This window comes from Egretta garzetta, unplaced genomic scaffold (genome assembly GCF_000687185.1).
Source record: "Egretta garzetta isolate BGI_Z169 unplaced genomic scaffold, ASM68718v1 scaffold13, whole genome shotgun sequence".
Taxonomy (NCBI): domain Eukaryota; kingdom Metazoa; phylum Chordata; class Aves; order Pelecaniformes; family Ardeidae; genus Egretta; species Egretta garzetta.
This window is the reverse complement of record NW_009259239.1, coordinates 1,027,078-1,036,492: the sequence shown is the minus strand read 5'-3', so window position 1 is coordinate 1,036,492 and position 9,415 is coordinate 1,027,078. Positions and strand designations below refer to the sequence as shown.

Here is a 9,415-nt window from a genome sequence, read left to right as displayed (position 1 = left end):
AAAAGTTCATAAATTAGGTTGCAAGGGGTTGTAAGATCCTTTTCTCGATTCTCCAAACTCCTTTCCTTCCTGTCCACACATATAAGCATGACCAGTGAGGTATATAGAACATAACACTGTCAGGCGTATGCACAATAAAAAAGTGCATAAACATAGAAGTTCTCCCATTTTCTTGCGAACAGGTCGAAACTGTGTGGTTTGCAGTTTTCCCCCCCTTAGAATTAAAAAAAAAAAAAATAACCATTTTTTATTGTTTTTTTTCTTACTTTGGCAGGATGAAAATGAACCCAGAGGAATATAAATGTCCTATTCCCAGCAGCAATGATCCATTTCCCTTGGCAACATTCGTCTGATGCCACAAATACTACAAGGTCGTTGGGTTGCTTTACAACTCTCTGGGTAACTTCCCATGGAAACATCATACGTCTAGCACCATGTCATAGTGTTGCTCTTTCTTCCGCCTGCCACATTTGGTGATAAGAACCAAGTACAAAGTCAAAAGCAGAACCCAGTAACATGCATAGAGTATTGTGCCAATGATGAGAACTGTCTGTTTTGACTCAGAAAATGGCTTTTTTGATTCCTTGTAGATAGTGAAAATTACGCCACCTAGGAGGATTGTAAACCAAATGGAGACTGGAATGAGTCCTATAAAATTAACTACAATGGTTTTTCTTCCTGACGTGCCCCACCCTGCTTTGTTTATCGTGGCAATTGCAAACATCTTTGCTGGCAGTAAACTTGACATGTACAACACTGAGTAGAGTGACATGAAAACCATGACAATGTTGCCCCTAAGGCAGCTGGCAAAAGAAGACTTTATCAGGCCTACTAACTGAACTGTCAATAAGAAGAGGAGGATGTTCCAGATTTTTCCCCTGTAGAAGAGCTGAATGACTGTGGCGATTAGGAAGAAAGGAAAGAATCCAGTGATTACAGCTTCATAGGTCATCCACAAATGGTGCTTGTGGAACCACATCGCATTATAAAGCCACTCTCTAAAGTACGATTTACTCCAGCGGGTCTGCTGATTCAGCCACCTGAGATACTCTATCGGTGTTTCGGTAAGGCACTTGGATCTAGCCGTGTATTTTGTTGCATAGCCCAGACTTAACACTCTGTTAGTTAGATGCCTGTCATCTCCGAAGCTGCACTGGGAGCCCATAAATTCTTGATTGTACCAATCTTCCACAAATTCATGGAGTAAAGAGTTTCTGTACATTCCCAGAGGTCCGCTGATGCACTGTACGCAGCCGAAATAGGACTGACAGGCTCTTTCTATGTTAAATGCCATCCAGTATCTCACACTGCTCAGAAAGGAGATCCAGGAATCGTATTTGTTCAAAATCTGCAAAATAAAAAAAGTTTTCATTTCAGATGAGCTCTTGAGACAGAAAATATATGCACTGGATCAATAAGGAATGTGCAGAGCTAGAGCACCATTAGCCGAAATGCAGGGGGAACCTCACTCCTGTGTCCAACTTACAGTGAGTCCAGGAGTTACCGATACACTCCAGGACGTTGACAGGAAGGGCAAGATTAAGCCTTCAGAAGTCTGTTCCACCAAAATGTTCTTTTTCCTCACAACCTTTCCTGTTCTCCACCAAAAAACTTCTTCTATGGCTCATTCTTCCCTTCCCTTCATCCCCAGTTAAGGACCTGCTGGACTCAGCCTCTCCCGAGAGGAGATGGTGGAGACCCAGACGTGGCCTCCTGCTTCTCTGCCACCCACCCACATCTTTGGGACTCACAGGAGTTCTTCCAGCCTTCCTAAAGCTATTCCAGAGCATGAGAAAGGCTGAGCACACAGTCTTTGGCCTAAATTTTTGGTATCATAAGGCTGGCCCTAGAGGTTTGACCCTGGACTATGTCCCCATATTTGACATTAGGCCCACTGAGGAACAACCTTTTCTGATTCATCGTTGCAGTACCAGCCCTGTTATGTTACCCCAGGACATACTCTAATACTCCAGTACAGTCTTGCTTCGGCCCACACAAAGGTCTCAGTCTTTCTTTTCTGTACTCCCCAAAACTCACCTGAAGCTCAGGCCTACACTTAAAATACAACACAGACATAGTCTAGGAGTCTGAATGCTCAATAGAGCTATGAGCCTGTGCAGAAGCCCAAGTCCATGGCTTCACATCCAGGTTCTCAGCACACTCCTTGTCCTGGGGAATGCGGCAAGGAAGCGTGTAGCAGGGCAGCTGTGCCAGCTCTGCAGCAGTATCTTCCCATTGTGGGGATTTCAGGGGAATCGTGGCCTTCTATAATTAGAGAGCATTTTCCTGAAACTAGAAAAAAAATAGTCTTTTGCTCTGATGGACCTAATTTCTGTCAGGTTTGAAGACCAAGGGCCAGTCTGTTTCAATTCCAGAATATTTTAGAGCAGCAGGGCTCAGGGATAGGCTCAAGCTTGGCTCAGATTATTTGGTGTATGCTGGGAAGTGAACTGGGGGGAAAAAAAGAGCCCAGAGCCTCCATTCTGCCACCTTTCCTCCCAGAGGACACATGTCCTTCCCACCTCTCTCTGCATGCTTATGAACCTTCACTGTCATAGCTGAACCCGTGCTGCCTCCTTCCAGTTGCACTCACATGTGCCTGGCATCTCACATGTGTAGGGTGAGTGTAACACCTGGTTTGTGGTCCATCCAGGGCCGCAAAGATATTCAGGCTTCTGTGGGAATCTTAATTTCTGGAGTTAAGAGCCACATGCCTAAAATACTTCTGACTGTTGGGGCGTTCATTAGTAAGTGCTTGCCCCTGTAGATGGCCCTTTCTCCTCTGCCTCACATAAAAGTCAAACTGAGTATGGAGGACCGATCCTAAGGCCAACTGAAATATTCATATGCATTTTTCTTTATAAATTGCAGTGAAGCAATTGTGCCAAAATGAATTAACAGCCTTTTGCTGTAGTTGTCAGCCAAACTTGTCAACACTGGAAATCCTAAGAGAAGTGGAGCTAGGCTGACTTAGGGCTTCCCATTGCCCTGCCTGACAGAGACGCAGAGGAAACCCAAGGATACGCAGAGTGCATAGTGCACTGCATTTCAAAAAGGCTTTTATTCCTAACGATCTTGGCTGCCAGTGGTAACATAACTGAAGTGCTTGGGGTGCTGGACTTGGCTTTGGCAGACCTGTTCTCAATTCCTTGGTCCTTAGCTTTTCTTTGGTGCCCTGAGAAAGCAGTTATACCCAGAGACTCAAAGATGCAACAACAGTCCTGACGATGCCAGTGCCCCACTCTTCAGGTATATTGGGGAGAACAATATTTGTTTGCTTTCTATGGGTCTTAAAACCATAGAGTGCTCACATCCAAAAGTTTCCATTCAACAGGCAGAAGGGTTAAGGTATTGTACGAGCCTCTGTAATGGTATCACAGTATATTCAACCCTCTTCCAGGAAGGGAAATCTGTTGCAGTGCGAATAGTTGCTGAAACCCTTGTTAATCTGCAAATCATCATACTCACCTGCACATCACCTCCGACTCCTCCAACCATCGGATCTTCTTCTAAAACCTTTACCATCTCCACTGATGAGGCTGGATCAAGCATTGTATCTGAATCACAGACCTGAGAGTAAGACAAAACAAGAACAAAAATGGGTTAAGGAGTACACTAGAGAAGAAAATAAAAATCACACAAGTGATTGTAGTGACTCTGAATGCATATTCTCCCGAATGCAATTAAATTTCACTTTGGAGTCTGCATGGATACTTTTGTTAAAGGCCACTTGGATGAGGCAGCAAGAAGTGGTGCTGAACGGAACAGGGTGCTTGTTTGGGCTGCGCACGCAAAGAGTCCTCTCTTCTCTATCAGTGCTATGTGTTTTACCGGCACACTGGGCTGGCTTCTTTGAGGAAGAGATCCACTCTCAGAGCTGGGGTGCTGCAGAGCCAGGCAATGTTTGTGGGTGTGGGGCAGGTTCCTACTGAGCCCTGACATTGGGTTTCCCCACACCGGCTGCATGGTTGTAGCACCCTGGTCAAATGTTTCCCACTGCCATATGGGGGAAGGAGCAAAGAGTTAAATTCCAGATATTAGTTATAAAAAAGAAAAAGTCAGCTAGGAGTCTGAGAAGAAACCTAATAGTCCTTTCACTCACATACGGCTTTAGTAATTCATGTAAGATATGTATTTTGGATTCCAGAACAAACTCATTTTTAATTTTAGATGCACAGTGTGTTATTAGTAGTGCAGGGCTTTGACATTTGATATATAGAAATGATTTTCTATTTTCCTCTGGCATTCTTATAAAAAAACACGTAAGGCCAGAAGGAGCGAGTCCTGAAGTGCAGTACTGCATGAGACCAGGGCAAAAATAAACGACACACACAAGGCGTTTCAGCCACACAAACCCTCCTAGTCAACTAAGCACTGTGTACATTAGGAACTGGCTTTCCCCCGGAGAGTAGGAGGAGGGCTCAGACAGGCTGGCCGGTCTGCAAGGCAGCTGGCACCGCTTTCCTTTGCTGTGAGGCGAATGTCATGGGCTGCAGCCTGTTTAAAACAAGCGGGTGTCTCCCGGTCACAGCTGCTGCTGAAAGCAGTGCCTCCCCCATCATGTGTACACTCGTTTCACAGGCTCCCAGAAACTGGAGCAGAGGAAGCTGTCCCAGAACCCCCCCTGGCCGGCTGGATCCTGACCTACACATTCTCATACTGCTTCCAGTTTATCCCCACGTTGCATTCCTGTGATTTCAGATGAGGACGGTAGGGACAAAAGTCAGTAGCTCCGCGTGAATAACCTATTAAGTCAGATTCTGGTGAGGCTTCATATCGGGTATCCTAATTCTGGTGTCCTTTCATCCAACCTTTCAATTCAGCCTAAGCCCCCTCACTCCAGGGGATTGGAAACCATCACATCTGGGCTGTGAAGGGGGAGGAAAGCATTTTAGGGTTCCATTATGGACCAGACTTGAGTGGGGAGGTTACCTGGGATGGTTGGGCTGCAGAGCTCAGGATGCAGCTGAGTGCCTGCCAACACGTTCCCCTCCATGCTCACTCAGAGGGGGCTGAGAGCAGAAAGCTGATGAAAGCTCTCATATTTCCATCAGGAGAAAAGCTACAAGCATCTCCAACTCCTGCTAACTCAATGCATCCAGCTCCTCTCCTCAAAGGACTCATCCCAAGGAGCACCTTTGTAACCCAGCCAAAGGTGTGCCTCCAGCTTTGGTGGAAAGCTGTCATCAGTGACAGCATTTGATAGAAAGGGAGCAAAACTATTCTGCTGAAGAGGGGAAAGGATGCCTATATTTCTATCTGGGTCTTCCTGGACAGACTTGTTGCTGAGTGTTTTGCACAGGGTTATCTGTAGTTTGCTAAGCAGCCAGGGCTCAGGCAGTTGTACTCATCCCATTTCTCGTGGCCACGAGTGGTGGGCTGGGATCAGCCCCCTCCCCAGCCCCTCTGCTTTCCCTCCAGTGCCTGTCACTTGATGCAGCTGAGCAGCCCCCACACTGCCAGATGCATTTATCTATAGCAGAAAGACCTGCCCATGAACAACATCACTAATCTGAGATGAGGAATCCTGAAAACACTGGATTTATTTACAAATCACCAACATGTGTCCTGGGCATGTCAGCACAGCAGACATGTCTGTGTTCCTGGGGCAAACCTGAGTAGCCATCATTTTCCATCTAGATGAGGTTTTTGCAGGTGGAAAGAGGACATGCCCAGAGAAAGGCAGACACTTAGGAACCCAAATAAAACACAGCGAAGTCTGCCCAGCACAGCCCAAGAGCCAATTTGCCATCTTTCCATGTAAGGGCTGAGTGACCTAGAATTTACTGCCTTGGGTCACAGAGTTGCATGAAAGGGGCATTCGACCTTAAACGAGCTGTTCAGACACTCGTTATAACCAGTGGCAATTTATCCAAGCTGCTTGGAGACATTCAGGCTGCGCTGGGCTGTCCACATGGGTACCTCCATCAAGCCAAGACGAATTGTGCCCTGGCTGCCCTGACCAGCTCTGCACTGACTACATCTCCCAGTTTCCCTCCTCTACCCGATTGCTTGCACCCTCCTAACCTCCTCCAGGTCAGAAATAAGCCTTCACAGCAGTTTCAGGTATTTAATGAAAAGCCACTAATGAGCAACAGGTTATCTGCATTGGTCTGACTGCTTATGATTATCAGCCCATAACCCTGAGGTGTCTTTTAAGAACCACGAGGTCCACAGTTTCAGGGGTAGGCAATGGTGTTGACTGGTCCACTTTTTAAGTGCTTGACCATTGATGCAGATCGCTCAGCCCATAAAATGTTAGGCCTGTTTAAATTTACCGTGGGTACCCCCCAAAAAACATTTGAAATATCTAAACCTTCATTCATTCATAAAATAGAGCCATATTTTAGCTGCATTGCATCATGGCTGTGTAGTAGCCAGGGCCACCAAGGTGCTGCATTTCTAACATAGATGTGACTGTAGATGTGACTGTGGCATCAACCATTACTGCAGCCCTTGCTGGCTGCTTCCAGTCCCTGACACATTCATCGGGACGTCTGAGCCAGGTCAGGAGTGTTAATTGACTGAAAGACCAGAAATATCTCTTCCATTTTATCAATTCATGCTATGGCTGTTGAAATAGAAACACTTTTTCCAGGTTCCCTGGACAAATGCAAGAGCTGGACTGAGGGAGGAAAGTTGCACGGAATCTGTTTCCTCTCTGCCTTCTCTCTTTGCAATCTGATATTTCTGTGTGAAGTGATTATAAAACCATGCTAATAAAGAAACCCGGCATTTTTATCCCATCATAGTCCCTCACAGCACAAACCCAAAGTGAGACAATGGAGAGCTTAAGCCCATTGTTTTCAGAGAATAAATCAGTTTAAATCTTGGAAGTGGTAGGGGATGGGTTTTAAATCTTTGCCTTACTCTTCCAGCTGCAGTAACAGAGCGATTCCCATCACTCTTCAGTTTCTGCTGTGTGTGGAGGGCTCGCTGCTCTCAGCCCAGCTACGGGCAGCCTCTCCGCATTTCTTGGACACTGTGCCTGTGGATGCTGTGCCGTGCTGTGCGGAGCGTGCACCCACCCACCCACACAAGGCTGGGCATGGACCCCAGAAACACTCATGGCTCAGCCATGCAGCTTCGCTGAGCCAGCAGAGAGCATCTTGTGGGGAGCTGCTGCTCTACCGGAGGAGACCACTGGGTGCTCTGAGGTCAGGAGAAGGTAGGAAGGGCTAAGGGTGGTTAATTAGGGAGATATCTCATATTCAGTGGTGTTAGTCAGATAACCCTTGCCGGCCTTGATCAATAAGGAAGGATCCTCAGTGTTCAGCCAGAGACCCCGATCCCACCCACCTTCCTCCACACATGACCTCTTCCCCTTCCCGCAGTCAGCTGGGCTGTTTGCAGGACTGAGGAGTGCTTCCATGTGTAAGGCAAAAACATAGAAAATCTTTCACGGGATCCAAGGCAGCTGGAAAGAAATGTGTCTCTGCTGCTTTGGAAACAGGGAGAGAGGACCCAGCCTAATTCATTTTTAAGTGAATAGTGTCATAAGGGCTTTAAAGGCCAAGTCGCGGTGAGTGAGGTAATGCAGCTGTAAGTGATGAAGCAAAAGCTCCTTCAGGCTTTAGCTTAAGAAATCTTTCTTTCAAGGCTGCACATTGACCCTGTTATTGAATACTCTGCATGGCCTTCGAAGCCTTTAAAATATCCCCATCTTTTTTACAGACTCCACCAGTACTCTGAGGTATTCCCTAGTGCCACCAAATACCTGCCTGTCTGCTTGCATATGGGGCCGCTAACAACCTCACAAAATAAAACCTTACTGAGATCTTGACCTACAGGAGCAGAGAAGGGGTCTTCGGGAGGCCACTGGCTTTGTCTGAAGCCACAAAACCACTTGGATGAGGGGCAGTACTGAAGCCTGAGGTAGGATTTCAGTTTTCTCCAGTAGCTGGTGCACAGATTTAACATATTCACAGATAGGCTGAGCATTTTAAAAGGTAGCAAAATACGCTTTTAACGGTCAAGCTGTTTCCAAACAGACTGAAAGGAGCACTGTGTTCATCAGGGACTAGGATGGCCTCTAACATGCTGCACAAAATATACAAAAGCTGCTTTCTTTCAAAGTGTGTTTGAATTGGCACTGACCTGGCACTCTAATACCTACCTGTACATAATCCACGCTTCTCCCCAGTGCTTTGAATGCTGTGTACATTACTTCTCTTTTTCCACCCCATTTCTGCATGATGCAAACACTTTTGTTGGACAGGACCAGCTGAGATACGTGTTGCATGCTCTCTCTGTGAGACTCCTCCGTCTCACCCGGACCTTTGTCGTGGAAGTTATTACTCCAGATATAAGTGGCAGATTTGTCCCTACCCATGATTTCAGTAAAAATGTCCATCATGTAAACGTCATCTTCTGAGTTCCCGTCAATGACCATAACAACTTTAATTCCAGGGTAGGTCAATCTTTTCACAGAAAGTAAACATTTTCTTAAGTAGTCAGGATCCTCTTGATAGGCAGCAATACAAAGGGCAACTGTTTTGTTCAGCTTGATTGGAGTCTCTAGCGACCGCTTCATTTTCCTGTGCTCTAGGAAGGCAAAAAGGCTTTGGATGATGAGATGTGATGCCAGGATAACACCATAGAGTCCAAAGGAGAAGTAGTAGTTGTCTGTTTGGATGAACTGGTAGCCCACGATGTAAGCAGCGGTGATTCCCAGCAGGAGGGACACCCCGAAGAGTGTGGTTCCAAGTATTCTCAGGATACATATAAACCTCTCACAATACATCTGCAAAGAAGCATGGAAACCATTAGCAGAGCCACCACTTGCTGATACAAGACCTCGTAAGGGGTCCGTGTGGCTACAACATAGACCGCAGCATCAACAGAAACACCCTGTGCTTCTGGCTGTGTCAGACTTACTGCATCACCTTGCTCAGCTTAACATCTCTTTGCAGTATTTCTTCCATGTAAAGTAAGATTCAAATACACTTAATGTAGTAGGGATGTTTTCTACTACTTGTAATGTCCTCACAGAAGGTGCTGTCTGTGTCAGCATCTTATTTTGGCAACCTAGGCTTGCTGAATGAGACGCTCTGTCACAGTATCCTGGGGAGGTTGCAGAAGGGGCTTTTGGGCCACCACTCACTTCATATGGCTGCAGGCAAGCGGAACAGCTGAATGTCTGGGCAGCCCCTCCTCATCCCCCATCCATGTCATGACTGCGTCCCACCCTGAATCGCTTCTGTCGCTTAGTTATGCTTGCAAAAATATTGGAAAGACATTCTTAAAACAGATGTCTGAATGTATTTATAATTTTTAAACAGATGTCTGACTATATTTATAATTTATATTTATATAATCAGACATCTGCTTTAAAAGGTCTTCTCAATACCACTGCAAAAATGTATTATTCATACATTTGTGTACATAGATATATGCACTTGTGAGCACGTGTGTA

General features: G+C 46.0%; 1 protein-coding gene across 1 annotated transcript; it reads right to left on the bottom strand.

Moving 5' to 3' along the window:
• Positions 1-418: 418 nt before the first annotated feature.
• On the bottom strand, positions 419-8,743 carry HAS2 (hyaluronan synthase 2). The gene is made up of 3 exons (XM_035891580.1): positions 8,117-8,743; positions 3,469-3,570; positions 419-1,348 (listed from the first exon to the last, which is right to left on the bottom strand). Exons 1-3 carry the CDS (start codon positions 8,741-8,743, stop codon positions 419-421), a joined length of 1,659 nt encoding a protein of 552 aa, XP_035747473.1.
• Positions 8,744-9,415: the final 672 nt, after the last annotated feature.

What these genes read in the sequence shown, in the direction of transcription:
- HAS2 (XM_035891580.1), bottom strand. Translation starts at nt 8,743, where the DNA reads ATGTATTGTGAGAGGTTTATATGTATCCTGAGAATACTTGGAACCACA. An exon ending in GAAGCGTGGATTATGTACAG is followed by an intron (nt 3,571 to 8,116) that starts GTAGGTATTAGA and finishes TCTTACTCTCAG; the next exon opens with GTCTGTGATTCAGATACAAT. An exon ending in GAGTCGGAGGTGATGTGCAG is followed by an intron (nt 1,349 to 3,468) that starts GTGAGTATGATG and finishes TTTATTTTGCAG; the next exon opens with ATTTTGAACAAATACGATTC.